Raw genomic sequence first — 14176 nt, forward strand, 5'->3', positions numbered from 1 at the left:
AATAAACACTAAAAGAGCCACAAATGGGCAACTTCTCATTGTAACAAATAGCTTCTCTCTGTGTTTATGATGTTTTAATTACATATATTTATTTTAGCTGGGGTTCCTGACACCTTGTTTTGTAAATTAGTACATTTCTTAGTTTCCCCAAAGAGTATATTGTATCTGTGCACTGTCTGCTCACGGGGTGTCCACCCCAGCTTCATCCCACCAGAAAAAGTTGTTCTACAGCTGTGCTTTTACGTGAAAATAAATGCATGTGAATATTTTTTGCAGAGCTAGGAACTAGTTAGATTTATATCAGACACCCTCATGCAGCTTTAAGTATGTTTGCCTACAAACAGGCTAATGGTGCATATCATATTATCTTATCATATTTGTATAATAAGACAACAATGGACCATAATTTAAACAGTATACGTTAAATTAATAAAAAATTACCCACAAATCACTTTATTGAAAGAAATTCACACAATGGGTTGGCAAAACATAGAATGTTTGGTGTTTAAATAGTTCAACAAAAGAGAGAGCGAGAAACAACAAAACAATATAGCACAAAAGCATTATAACATTAACAACCGTATATACATGTGTTTTGGGGGGATCTAAATGTTACATGTGCATTTTGGAGTAATTCAACATAACATAGCAGACATCACACATACATTCTTACACACAAAGTTCAATCACACACCTGCCAATTTAATTTCAGTGCTGTTTCCTGTTGGAAAGTGTCTGCTTGGTGGTGGAAATAGAACACTGCTTTGATACACTCAAGCCAAGTATTTTCATAAATCTTATAAATAAAGTAACAACACACAGAAATGTCAATGATAACCTGAGGACTATGTAGTAAGAAGTTCATCATATTTACAAAAGAGTGACGCATAGTATAGCTGTAGTTATTGGGCATAGTGTGCATTAGCATTACCCCAGTGGTAAGTCCCATTGTTTACAAATATGTGACAGTAATATATATTTATATCCTTGCTGGATGTGGTAATGTTAGGGAAAGATAATGAAGGCATAGAAAGGAGACTGAATAGCACCAGACATAAGGCATATCAAATGGGCACAAGTTTACCAGTTCATAAGTATATTCAGTGCAGTGGTAAACACAGTGCCAGCCTTTCAACTCAAATTCTGCAAAAAGGCAGTTTGGTCTCATTGTTTTTGGTTTGAACTTGGTTTGAACCAGCTGTTTTCCAAGTCATATCTCTGTCCTTGTCCTCTTTCATGAACTGGGAAATAGCACCATCTTCTGGAGACAGGGTCCAAATGAAGAATTGGCTGCTCTGAAGCAGCAGCACTAGGCAAAAGTCTGCTTCATGCACACCTGACAACGACTGATGTGTGTACGCAAACTCCCGGCCTTTAGCGTTGTTGGAACCGGTTTCCTGTAACAGTGACAGAAAATATTAAAACCTTGCTATTTATGTATTGGATGAAGGTTGTTGTTCAAATTCTCCTACGTAAACATCTCGCTGTCTTCTATGGTGGCCAGCCAAAAGCTGTATGAGTTTGCATAGTAGTTGCAGGTTCCTCGGCCATGGCACTCAAAGAACGGAGCACTGCGAAACTCCTCAAGGCAAGATCCAGGAGAGGCAAGAGCCTGACCGGACCCCTCTGCACCGGCACTAGTGTGCTGCACACAATAACATAACATTTAAAGAGTAAAACTGTTCATGAAGTATCACATGCTCTACATTGGAAAAAGAAAGAGAACGTTTTGTATTTCAAAGAGCCTGTTTACTTGTACTGACACCAGATCCTGCATCACTCACCATGACAAAAGAGTAACCGATCCACAGAGAGTGCCATCCGTTTGGACACGGTGGGATCATGATAGTCTGACTGTGAACAGCTATCACCATGGCTGGGGCTTCACACACAGAGCACCTGTGCACAGAGTGGGCAGGACATTAGTAGGTGCATACAATCTATTATAATGATTTGAGATGCTTTGTACCTGCTGATGAAGGGCTTAATGCTTTCCCCTGTGATTGGCGCCATGCTCATGGGCATGGGTTCAGGGGAGGTAAGCCAGTATGAGTAGTCGTTGCGAGAGGCAAAGTTGCACACATTGTTGATGTTACAGAACAAAAAAGGCATTGGGCTAAACTTTCTTAGACAGCTCCCCGCAGTACCTAAAGCAAAAAGCCACAGACTCACTTTGTCCTCATTCTGAGAAAATGACTAAATATCTTACCCAAATCTTGTCCATGAGAACGCTCGTTGCCCTGCACATACAGCAAGGAGTATCCATCATAAATAGGTGACGTTCCTTCGGGACACAGTGGAACTTCCACTGACTGGCTGTGGCGAGTAACCAAAAAACCATGATATATTGAAGAGGGCCCTGGTGAACCTACTTGACCTGGCACACCATCAGGCCCTTGAGGTCCTGGAAGTCCTCTTGTTCCTTCACACGTGAAATTATGAACATGTTATATATTTTGATGTTGAGGCACATTTGTGTCATTAGTATACAAAGAAAACGACATTTCTGACCTTGTGGTCCGGGAAGGCCTTGCTCTCCTTTAGCCCCAGCCTGACCATTGTAACCAGGGAGGCCATCTTCACCTTTTGGCCCTTGGATGCCATTGATACCTATGGGCATTTCAGTTTTGTCAGAAAGAATTAAGGCAGAGGAATAATATTAAAAGTAAACATTAATTCCATAAATTACCATGTAAACCCTTTGGTCCTGGATTTCCGAGCGATCCCTTTGGTCCAGAATAACCCTGGGGTCCAGGCAGACCTATGTCTCCTTTGATTAAATTCAGGGGGCCAGTTGGACCGGGGGGGCCTTGATTGCCTAAAATGCCCAGCCCATGTCAAAAGATTATTTCATATTTAGTAGTTTGGTTTAATAATTGCAATTTTCTGCTCTCTAAGTATTTACCCTTTTCACCGGGGAGTCCTATGTCCCCGAGCTCTCCCTTGTAACCGATTTCTCCCACAGTACCCCTTTCTCCTAGAGGACATAAAATTCAAGTTGTCTATTTACTGCACATTTGGCAGCTTTTACAAAACCCAGTAGAGTACCTCTGAAGCCAGGGGGGCCCTGTTCGCCTCGTCCCCCTTTCTGTCCATCAAGGCCTGGAAGACCAGACTGACCCTGCAACAGACAAGTTTAGTACTTTTTAATCCCTCTGTAAAATATTCTAATGGAAGGTAAGTATGAAAGTATGAAAGTGCCTCACAGGGAGGCCGGGAGTCCCAAAGTCGCCCTTCTGTCCTGTCTCTCCTTGAAATCCAGAATGACCCTGGTCTCCTTTATCACCTTTGTGCCCATCTCTTCCTGGGACTCCAGTGATTCCAGGTACACCAGAAGGTCCTTGTTTATACAAACAATAAATGACTGATCTCGGTTCAAAACCCATTAATTTATAAGACCAAATACAAACAATACTTTACCTGGTTCCCCTGGTTGTCCATTCACTCCCTTGTCTCCCTTAGGGCCTTCCAAAGAGACCCCTGGTTGTCCCCGCTCACCTGGCTCTCCCTGAGGACCAAGTGGACCCTGTAAGCCTTTGTCACCTTTGACCCCAGAGACCCCTGGATGGCCAGGAGTGCCAGGAAAGCCAGTGCTTCCTTTGTCACCTGAGAGGAAAAGAGAGGACGATTGAATAAAACTGTACACCTGTATTGGATGTAAAAGTCATGGCCTTTACCTTTGCTGCCCAGTGCACCAGGCTTCCCAGGGAAGCCTTGTCCAGATAAACCTGTAGAAGATTGCAGAAGATTTTGTGTTGTTGCCAATTCTTGGTATTATACAATTTTACCATAGCACAGTAAAAGTATAACCTGGTTCTCCCCTTTCTCCAGAGGATCCAGGGATGCCATCAACTCCTGGATCTCCTTTCTCACCAGGGGAACCAGGAGGCCCCAGAAGACCAGGGTCACCTGATAGAAAGAAGACAGAAAGAAAAGAAACAGTCAGTGGTCTGTAATGTTTGTATTGAATATGGTGGGGCTACAAGATTGCAACTTAATCTCAATTTGAGTGGTCACCTTTAGAAAATCACAAAGTCTGCATTTATTTACCAGCATAGCCAGAGTAAAAAACAATATACCCTGTTTAATTAATTATGAATAAGGTTTGGACCTTTACAGACATATTGTGAAATTAATAGATCTTTTGTATTAGTTAAGCAGGTCATATTTCAGTCTTCTGTCAATGCTCTACTAATACTCTCAATACCAGATCACTAAGATCACTAATAATATCAATACCTGGTCGACCATCGGCTCCTGCTTGTCCTTGAGAGCCAGGCAGCCCTGAGGTACCCCTTTCCCCGGGTATTCCTGGCTGACCTACACAACAGACCATACGAAAAGCCGATCAATAGAGAAAAACACATTACAAATCTGGCTGTTCAAATATTATATTCTGACCAGAATATCCAAGAGTGCCTTTCTCTCCCTTTGAGCCCTGTAGACCCGGTTGGCCTGGCACACCCATTAGACCTTTCTGACCCTTCTCTCCAGTGGTTCCTGGGAATCCTGTCTGGCCCTTTGGACCCTATTTAGGAAAGAAAGTACATGCATTGACTATAAAAGACATAAGTATTGATGCAGACACGTGAGAAAGAGTCAGTCATCATTAACCTGTATATGCACTAGGGCTCGATACAGTCGCATTTTATTCCATAGCAGTAAATTATACAAGGTGAATGATGTTATGCTACATTAATCATCTCAAACCAAATGAGCAAAACTAAAGGTCTTTATCTTTGTATTTATTTTATGTCCAGATTGCTAGTAACTTTCTATGGCCTTGTCTCAGGAATTCCTAGGTTACAATACAAACTTAAAGAAAGAACAAAAAAAAAAGAAAATACATACAATTTTTCTGTATACACTGTTAAAACCTCTACCTGTAGTACTTCAACTCTTAATCAGGTAAACCCTGATTGAAATACAAGCGCAACATCTGACGACTGTATTAAAACTGAAAAAACATGATCACATAAGGGCCTCATTTACAATCCAGGTAATAAACTGCAAGAACAAACTGGAAAAAGCTTGCACTATTTTGGGTGTATGTTGTATGGTATTTGTTACTGGAAAATGTGTGTATTTTTAAAGGCATCTGATGAATTCACTGGGGCAGATGGATGTGGTAAACTGTTTGCCGATAGAGATTATCTTCTGTTATAATAATGCATCATTGAAGAATGACACATCATGGGACACGCGCCTGTGTTCCATCTGGAGCAATGCAGAGAAGGAACAGCTCAGCGTCAAAAAGGACTTCATAAGTATTTCTAACCTAAAAGCATTCATATTTGGTGATGATTTGCATATGATAAATGAGGCCCTGTAATTTGTTGATTGGTAAGATGTGCCTAGGTAAAAGCCACTGCATACCTTTTCACCTGGATGACCGGGGACTCCAATACCAGGTTCACCAGAGACACCTTGTTCTCCCTTTTCTCCATCTTGACCTCTGAACCCGGGATGACCCGGTGTACCTGTGTCACCTTTAGTACCCTTTGGACCAACAGGCCCTGTCAGGCAAACCAAATGTTTAGATCAGTCTTTTACATGTATGCTTTTTATACATATTTGTCATTACTGTATAGAATGATGAAATAGGATTATTAATAACTTTTACTCTACCCCATCAAACCTATGGAAAATGAGGGCTAGCAGAAATTATGTATACTATATTATTATTTATGTGTGGACTTGCCCTTTGGTCAGTACGTTCGTATGTGTCTGCACCTAATATATATATATATATATATATATATATATATATATATATATATATATATATATATATATATATATATATATATATATATATATATATATATATATATATATATATATATATCACACCTAAATGTATGATAGTAGAAAACGATTCAGTTGTAGTCATCTGTAGATTCAGATGTAGTCAACTGAATCTTCTCCTACTATGGGACGCTCCTGGACAAATGAGGGATTACTCCTAAATGTATGATGATATTTTTTACTTCAAACCTGCATACCATACACTTCAAATCACAATGCAAACCAATGTAATAATGCATGGTTTGAAAAGGAGTTGAATGAAGAAAGCATTTACACTTCCATACTTCACCCAAATACATGTAAAAAAAAGTGTTAATATGTAGAAGTTTTTTATAATTTTCACAGTTTTTTGTTTATTTTTAAGATTTGTGTTCTTTTCTATATTAATAATATGTTAAAAACCATACATATTTAATTTGTTTTATTGTACCTGGTATACCCATTTCTCCAACAGTTCCTTTTTGCCCTGGTGGTCCCATGCTACCAGGCTCCCCAGAAATGCCATGGTCTCCTTTTTCACCTGTAAAATAGAAAATAAATACAGTTTATAGTACTGATACAATAGATTTTACTTTCTCCAGAACAAAATTGAAAATTAAATATTACATTTACTGCATAAACACTTTTCATTGCCACATCCATGTCCAAAAATATTACCTGGCTGTCCGGGAAAACCAGGCTCTCCATCTTTCCCTGGCATACCAGGGTCTCCAGGCATTCCTCTGAATCCTTTTTGCCCGCTAAAGCCAGGATTCCCTAGTAACAATAAACAAACAAATATAACAAATATGCTAATTTACTTCACAACAAAACTCATCATTAACCATAAGCTTGTACAGAATACCTGGGTCTCCAGAATCTCCTTTGTCCCCCTTCATGTGCTCCATGTCCACTACAGACATATTTCCTGGTGGCCCCTGTAGCCCTTGCTCTCCTCTTTCTCCTTTAAGTCCAGGCTCTCCTGTATTACCTCTGGGCCCAGTAAACCCCGGGTCACCTAGCACATATATTCAGAGAGATTATTCCTGAATATATTTTGTATAGATTTGATACTAGATTGTGTCTCACTCACCTCTCAACCCCGGAGAGCCACGCACACCAGGCATTCCAGGATTGCCCGACCCTCCAGGTGTCCCTATGACTCCCATCTCACCCTTGGACCCTTGATAATACAAAGTGAAATGTAATATTATAGCACATTATTCTAATGGATAAAAAGATGCACATATTTAGGCACAGTGAGAACCTTTACCTTGACTGCCCGGAAGTCCATCTCTGCCAGTAAAACCTGAAAGACCTGGAAGGCCTTTGGACCCAGCAATTCCTGGAAAACCTGGTGCTCCTTTCTCACCTTGAGGGCCGGGCATGTCCAGACCAGGAGGCCCTGGGAAGCCCTTATCCCCTTTAACACCTTCTCTACCTGTATATCACACATCATTAACACAATGCATATAAGTAAAACACATCGTTATTCATAATAATACTATTAATTATCATTATAATAATTGTTATTAGTATAATGATAATAATTACTATTATCAATATTATTATTATTATTATTATTATTATTATCTGGTTGCTAAACGTAAGCTCACCTGATGGCCCTGGCTCTCCAGCTGGTCCTTCTGGTCCAGGGGCACCAGACGCCCCTTTACCAGGTGGACCAGGGGTGCCCAGCTGTCCAGGACGACCAGGGGGACCCACATCACCTTAAACATATGATGTAATAAAATGTATTTGTGTATTTTCACAGTGATAACATAAAATATCCCCTAAACAACACAACAAAGTGAGAAATGTGAGGATAAAATGTGTTACCTTTAATTCCTTGAGGGCCTGGTGGGCCAGTTGGACCCTCTCTTCCAGGGATACCAGGGTGTCCAGTGCTGCCCTTCTCACCTTGGAAACCAGGAAACCCAGCAGGACCCTGAGAACCTTTAGGCCCTGGCAAACCACGCCCTGGGTCACCCTACAGTAATGGATATATTTAAGCGTCTCAGATTTTTTAAACCTTGAGAACTTTCTGATTCTATTTGTTCAATGGGATATTTTTGAATAGATTATAAAATCCTCACTTTTTGACCTGGTGGACCTGTTTGTCCTGTCAGACCATCACGGCCCGATTTTCCTGGTTCTCCAGGCAATCCTGGAGCTCCCGGGATTCCACTGATTCCTGCCCAAAATATGTTTGTATCGTACAAAATAAGAGTTTATACTTTGGTGACAGTAACACCATTCTCATCCTTTGAGCTACTGTACCTTTGGCACCAGTTGGTCCAGGCAATCCAATCCCTGGGGATCCTGGATCACCCTTATTACCAGGGAAACCTGGCGCTCCTGGGTCTCCTTGAAGTCCTCTGCCCCCTGCACCCATAAAAATCAGTTGGATTCCACTTTTGAATATTGTCCAACCTTTTGTGTGTTTTAATGCTACTCACCTTGAAGTCCAGGTAAACCAGGTTCTCCACGAGGCCCAGGAGCACCTTGAGGTCCTGGGGTACTTGCGCCCTGCCCTGGCTCACCTTTGTTACCTATCATATGTGTTTAGTACACATATAAAGGTAAATAGTAAAAATAGAAATATAAACAAATTAGTCCACAATTGTGCATTTTTCTTTTCACAGTCATCTCCAGTGTTTCGATTTTCTGTGCTCACCGGGTGGTCCAGGAGTTCCAGGAAGACCTGGTCTGCCCGAAGTTCCCTTTTCTCCAGATTCACCTGGACGGCCAAACCCTGGGATCCCCGGAGGACCTCTCTCCCCAGAAGGTCCAATAAGACCAGGGTCTCCATCTTGTCCACGGTCACCTTTTATGCCTTCTTTAGCCTGAAATCAAAGCATCACAGTTAGGACAAATACCACACACCCAAAGGTTGCATACATACTAATATAACCTACAGGTTCTCCTTTGAGGCCAGTTATCCCTGGCTGGCCATCTCGCCCAGGGAGTCCGTCCAGCCCAGGCCTGCCCGGAGAACCTGGAGTACCCGCCAGACCCTTCTCTCCCTTCAGACCCGGAGCTATATAGACATCACCAGGTTCACCAACAGCACCAGGGGACCCTCTTAATCCAGGGCTTCCATAGGTTCCCTGTGCAATAATGCATATCAGAGATAAAAAATATCCACATGTCCTCTTAGTTTAATCATAACCTGAGGGTCTGCTTACAGGTCTGCCAGGGGACCCAGGCACTCCAGGCTGTCCCTTGTCACCTTTGCCACCAACTGTACCAGGAGGTCCTGTGGTGAAAAACATTATGCAAAATTGAAAAGATGATCCTGTCAAGTGACCCAAAGATTTGTCTTATTTCTTATCTGAATTGTAGTCTTGATGGTTTAATTAAACACACCTCGCTCTCCTTTTTGGCCAATGGGGCCTGGTAAACCAGGGGCCACCCGACCCTCACACAGGACACAAGTATCTCCTTTGTCACCTAAGAGAATGATTACATGTCCGAGATATAATAGTGAAAAAAACACCAGTGAAAGTGAAAAAAACAAACAAACAAACAAACAAACAAACAAACGTTATGTTACCTTTCTGCCCAAGCTCTCCCTGCAGTCCAGGGGGTCCAGGTTGGCCTGGAGCCCCTTTTGGGATCTTACAGTCATAGATATTGCCTGTAAAGTCATGTAAAAAGATAAACAGAAGACATTTTAGGCTATGAGTTTTAAAAATAAGACATTGATCAAATAAGTGATGCACCTATAGGTCCAGGAGCTCCAGGTTGTCCAGATGGTCCTGGTTCTCCTGGAGGCCCAATAAGAGATTCTCCATCTAATCCTCGGTCTCCTTTTTCACCAGGGTTTCCTTTTAGACCCTTCACTCCTTTTTGCCCCTCTAAATTACGTCCTAATAATCAGACAGACAGTTTGACTCATGCAGCTGGTACAAGTGAATCATTTGTTTGTTTTCGTTATTGTTATACCTGGGGGGCCGGCTTCTCCCTGCGGACCAGGAAAACCTAAGATTCAAAAGATCAATTGTGAACAAAAAAACAGCAGAAGCTGCATGTGTGTAAATGCAATAAAAGGCCACCTTTCTCTCCTTCCAGTCCTGGAAGACCCTGAGGGCCGGGAGGGCCAGGAGCACCACTACCCTGAATATACATAGAATTGTATTTAAACACACTATATATTACTTGTATGCCAATGTAGCTGGGTTTCTGTTACTTTATGAGTTTATACATTGTATTTAGAATATAGAGTATTTGAGGTAAAAGGAGGCAGTATATACATTATTGCACAATACTTACATAACCTGGTGGTCCTCTTTCTCCTTTTTCACCCTAACACCGTAAAAATCTAAATTAATATCAAAATATATAGATAACCTTGCATGGCCAATAATATTAGTTACCAGTAAACCATCCTTTCCTGGAGTTCCGGTAAACCCCTTTTCTCCCTAAAAACATGAATATGTCAGCTGGAGATTGTGAACACAAAGCGGTTTGACAAGGTCTAAATATATTGTAGTCATTACCTTTAACCCTCCGTCTCCGTCTTTGCCAGGTTTCCCCTTAAAACAGCAAAAGCAAAACTCACAACAATGCATTTTGAATGAATACCAACATCAGCTTCATCTTTGTACACTAACCCTTGATCCAGGTGGGCCAACTTCACCTTTCATCCCAAACAAATGTGGCACACAGTAGCCCTGCAAATAATACCTTATTTAAACTAATGTACAAATGGATGAAATTGATTTTGTTATTCATTAAATTACACCTACTTTGTCTCCTTTCTCTCCTGTTAATCCCCTGGTGCCCTTTTTTAAACCAGAAAGCAATTGTTATTACCAGACATACCAAATATGTGTTAACTTCATGTTGTGCTGTGAAATATGTGTTGTTTTTTTAATGAAATTCAGCACCTGTGGTCCAGGAAGATATTGTGTGGTAGATCCTTCTAGACCAGGGTATGGGCCAGGTGGGCCAGGAGGGCCACGTAGTCCCTGGTTACCCTAAATATATTCATGAAAGGTTTTAGGATACAGGGTATAATAATCCCTTATTGAAAAGTTGTTTGTTTTTCTCATATTTTTTAATTAGATAAAACATATCCTCACCTTGTCTCCTTTCTCACTCACAAAGGCCAGCCTGTCTCCCTGTGTCAAAAAAACAATATACGTAGTAAGTTTGGTATCTGAGAGAGAACTTGAAGTTGGGGTGTGCTTAGTATGTGTCTTACTTTCTCTCCTGGGTGTCCGGGAGGGCCAGCGTCACCCTGTGTAAACAGTCAAATCAGTTTTAAGAACACAACATAATTTGTGCCGATCAATATGAGGATTTTCTCACCTTTGGTCCTTGATCCCCTCGAGGCCCACTGGGTCCAGCACGCCCAGGTGGTCCAATTGGACCCTATGAAAAAAAAAGCATGGGTGATTGACAATTACAGTTTAATGTTAATAAGACCAGATCCAAAACTTACTGGAAGGCCGGGAGTACCAGGAAAGCCTCTGTCTCCTTTTAGTGGAACTATCCCCATAACACCACCAGGGTCACCCTATAGTGCACAGAACAATGGGAAAAAATCATGATCTAAACTTTATAAAGTTTAGATGTAAAGTGGTAGATGGTCACATGTATATAGCGCTTTTCTACATACTTTCTAACAAGGTGTGGCCATATCGCATTTTGGGCCGCCCTTAGATCTGAGCCCGCGTTCTCATTGGCCATTCATGCCGGTCGCCATTCATAAAAATGCCCCCCCTGATTTTTACGCCCCCTCTGGCCTCTCGCATTGTGCCCGCCCACCGGCGTCACACTTCCGCGTTCCTCCAGCGCCTCACGGCAGCACGGACAGTCACCTGTAACCACAGATGCGGGTCACTCACTACCGCAAGCTTAGGCTTTGACGTAGCTGTTCGCTCTCGCCTCTCCCTCATCGGAGCTCTAAGTCGCGCTCCAAAGAGAGCTGCCGCTTTGCTGTCGCTTTGCTGCCGCTTTGCTGTCGCTTTACTGCCACATTTTTGGCGTTGTTGGCAGGATTTGCTGTTTTGGAGGCAGAGGCTAGTTCCACCAAAGTTATTTGTGTATTTGATTTTTGTGATTGTTGTGGCAAGCGGCAAAAGTAACTTGTGTGTTTTTTCAAAGAGGCAAAGCGGCAGTCTCTCTTTTGAGCAACAGACTTGCAGCCATGGAGGAAGAGCTGCAGGAATTAAGGAACCAAATTACTCAACTCAAAGCAGATAATGTACAGCTGCGCCAGGGACGCGCTGCAGCTGGTTCTGGTGCTGGTGGCTCTGCAGTGCCTGTGCCCCCCGCCACCCCTGCCATAGACCGGTTGGTATTTATTCCGAGGGACCGAAAATGTCCCATGTTTAGGGGCAGTACAGGGATTAGTGTGGGTGAGTGGGCCGAGGAAGCACAGGCCTGTATGAGGGCTCGGCACCTGTCACTGGCGGACCAGGCATACTTCCTTCTTGATCACCTGGAGGGGGAGGCGAAGGAAGAACTAAAATATCGATCTGCCGCAGAGCGCCAGGACCCGACTAGGATAGTCTCTATTCTTAAGGAATTATACGGGTGCACAGAGTCCTATGTTGCTCTGCAGGAGGCCCTCTTCTCCAGGAGACAGCAGGAAGGTGAGACATTGCAGGAGTTCTCCCTGGCCCTGCTGAGCTTGATGGAAAGGGTTAAAATGCAAGCCCCGGGATACATGCCAAATGCTGAGGATTTAATGCGCGACCAGTTTATTGAGCACGTGAGTGATGGTTCCTTGCGTCGTGAGTTAAAACAGTATGTGCGCCGGTGCCCTAGGGCGACTCTGCTTGAGGTCAGGGGAGAGGCAATCAGGTGGGAGCTTGAAGGTCTGCCGGCCGGCATGAGAGGTCGAAGCAATTCAGTGCCCTCGGCCTTTGGTATACAATATGCCATGCGTGGAAACCCGGGGCCTGAGGCCACCCCTACACGGACTGAGGTTAGCGAAATGAAGGAGATGTTGAAAAAGCAACAGGAACAACTTGAGCTGTTGACGCAAAGCATTGCATTATTGCAGAACACGCAAACTGCACACCAGCGTAGTCGCTCCCCTCGTTATGGCCCGATTGTGTGTAATCGTTGCCAGCAACCTGGCCATATTGCCAGAGACTGTGATGGCCCTCGTGTTCCCAGTCGCCACGAACCCTCTTTGCCGACCCGCCGTCGCTTTAATCAAACGTCGGAAAACTAGCGCCCACCGTGTCGCGGAGCCAACGCACGGGTGGGGCATCCACTAGCTCAACCACTAACGGAGGGGGGAACGCTCCAAAGTTGATAGCATCCTGTCCACATCTTGATGTAGACATGGATGGCGTAATTGTGCCATGTCTTGTGGACACTGGGTCGATGGTGTCTACCATTACAGAAAGCTTTTTCCGCAGGCATTTTGAGCCATGGGGGGAAGAACGCTTGCAGGCTTGCCATTGGCTACAGCTTAAAGCTGCCAATGGTCTGTCCATCCCTTACATTGGATATTTAGAATTACCTATTGAGCTCTGTGGTAAAGTGATGCCCCACTGTGGAGTGTTAGTAGTGAGGGACCCGTCTGGTCAATGCTCTCCCCAAGTCCCTGGAGTTTTGGGAATGAATGTGCTCCGCAGGTGTTATAAGGAACTGTTTGGACAGTATGGGCCTGCACTTTTTGATACAGCCCCTGTGGTCACATGCCCAACTCCATTGGTGGAAGCGTTTCAGAGGTGCCACGCTGCAGACCTGCGGCCCACCCCCAAACAACCAGGTAGGGTCAAGTTGCAGGGAAAACGAGCTGTTCGCATCCCGGGGGGTGTTACGAAAATCGTCCCTGCTACCTGTTCGACACATTATTCGGGTGCCACGGTCTTGTTTGAGCCTTTGGAGCAGGGATTGCCTGCAGGCCTGCTGGCATCCCCTGCTCTGGTCCAGGTAGTCCGTGGCACGGCGTACATTCCCATTGTCAATGTCGGTGACAACGATGTGCTGCTTTACCCGCGTACCCTAGTAGGGACTCTGGACAATGTCAATGTGGTGAGTCTTCCTGCAGGAGTGACGGAATTTCCCGCAGTGGCTGCGAGTGTCTCCTCTCAAAGTGTCGCTTCCTCCGCCACGGACCCCATAGCAGCCATTGACCTATCTCCCCTGCCCCCTGAGGAGCAGGTGGAGGTGCGGGCATTACTTTGGAAATATTCCTCTGTGTTTGCTGCGAATGATCAGGATCTGGGTTGTACCAACCTGATCACCCATGACATTCCACTACTGGATGATGTCCCAGTCCGTCAGCGCTACCGCCGTATCCCGCCATCTGAGTACGAGCTGGTCAAAGAGCATATCCATCAGCTCTTGAAAGCGCAGATAATCAGAGAGAGCTCCAGCCCCTATGCATCACCCATTGTCTTGGTCCGGAAGAAGGACG

At 43.8% G+C, this 14176-nt stretch overlaps 1 protein-coding gene across 1 annotated transcript in view; it reads right to left on the reverse strand.

Annotated features, from left to right (window-relative positions):
* Positions 1–432: 432 nt before the first annotated feature.
* Positions 433–14176, reverse strand: part of col4a1 (collagen, type IV, alpha 1) — a 38216-nt gene continuing 24472 nt past the window's right edge. The window contains exons 9-52 of the mRNA XM_072444650.1: positions 11237–11311; positions 11104–11166; positions 10997–11032; positions 10875–10913; positions 10680–10769; positions 10539–10574; positions 10404–10463; positions 10290–10325; positions 10167–10211; positions 10063–10095; positions 9846–9906; positions 9736–9771; positions 9513–9659; positions 9344–9427; positions 9157–9240; positions 8976–9046; positions 8706–8897; positions 8465–8633; positions 8247–8339; positions 8068–8172; positions 7884–7981; positions 7627–7777; positions 7404–7517; positions 7061–7228; positions 6881–6970; positions 6653–6805; positions 6466–6564; positions 6239–6328; positions 5377–5516; positions 4402–4528; positions 4240–4320; positions 3811–3909; positions 3678–3728; positions 3421–3606; positions 3207–3340; positions 3049–3121; positions 2906–2977; positions 2690–2818; positions 2512–2610; positions 2210–2422; positions 1970–2147; positions 1785–1899; positions 1473–1645; positions 433–1397 (exon numbers count right to left, since the gene is read on the reverse strand). Coding sequence (XP_072300751.1) covers positions 1310–1397; positions 1473–1645; positions 1785–1899; positions 1970–2147; positions 2210–2422; positions 2512–2610; positions 2690–2818; positions 2906–2977; positions 3049–3121; positions 3207–3340; positions 3421–3606; positions 3678–3728; positions 3811–3909; positions 4240–4320; positions 4402–4528; positions 5377–5516; positions 6239–6328; positions 6466–6564; positions 6653–6805; positions 6881–6970; positions 7061–7228; positions 7404–7517; positions 7627–7777; positions 7884–7981; positions 8068–8172; positions 8247–8339; positions 8465–8633; positions 8706–8897; positions 8976–9046; positions 9157–9240; positions 9344–9427; positions 9513–9659; positions 9736–9771; positions 9846–9906; positions 10063–10095; positions 10167–10211; positions 10290–10325; positions 10404–10463; positions 10539–10574; positions 10680–10769; positions 10875–10913; positions 10997–11032; positions 11104–11166; positions 11237–11311 — 4476 coding nt within the window. The 3' untranslated portion in view covers positions 433–1309. The remainder of the gene's footprint in view (positions 1398–1472; positions 1646–1784; positions 1900–1969; positions 2148–2209; positions 2423–2511; positions 2611–2689; positions 2819–2905; positions 2978–3048; positions 3122–3206; positions 3341–3420; positions 3607–3677; positions 3729–3810; positions 3910–4239; positions 4321–4401; positions 4529–5376; positions 5517–6238; positions 6329–6465; positions 6565–6652; positions 6806–6880; positions 6971–7060; positions 7229–7403; positions 7518–7626; positions 7778–7883; positions 7982–8067; positions 8173–8246; positions 8340–8464; positions 8634–8705; positions 8898–8975; positions 9047–9156; positions 9241–9343; positions 9428–9512; positions 9660–9735; positions 9772–9845; positions 9907–10062; positions 10096–10166; positions 10212–10289; positions 10326–10403; positions 10464–10538; positions 10575–10679; positions 10770–10874; positions 10914–10996; positions 11033–11103; positions 11167–11236; positions 11312–14176) is intronic.

The sequence above is a fragment of the Eucyclogobius newberryi genome, unplaced genomic scaffold (genome assembly GCF_026437365.1).
Source record: "Eucyclogobius newberryi isolate DKJ021-1_F unplaced genomic scaffold, fEucNew1.0.hap1 SCAF_14, whole genome shotgun sequence".
NCBI classification, from domain to species: domain Eukaryota; kingdom Metazoa; phylum Chordata; class Actinopteri; order Gobiiformes; family Gobiidae; genus Eucyclogobius; species Eucyclogobius newberryi.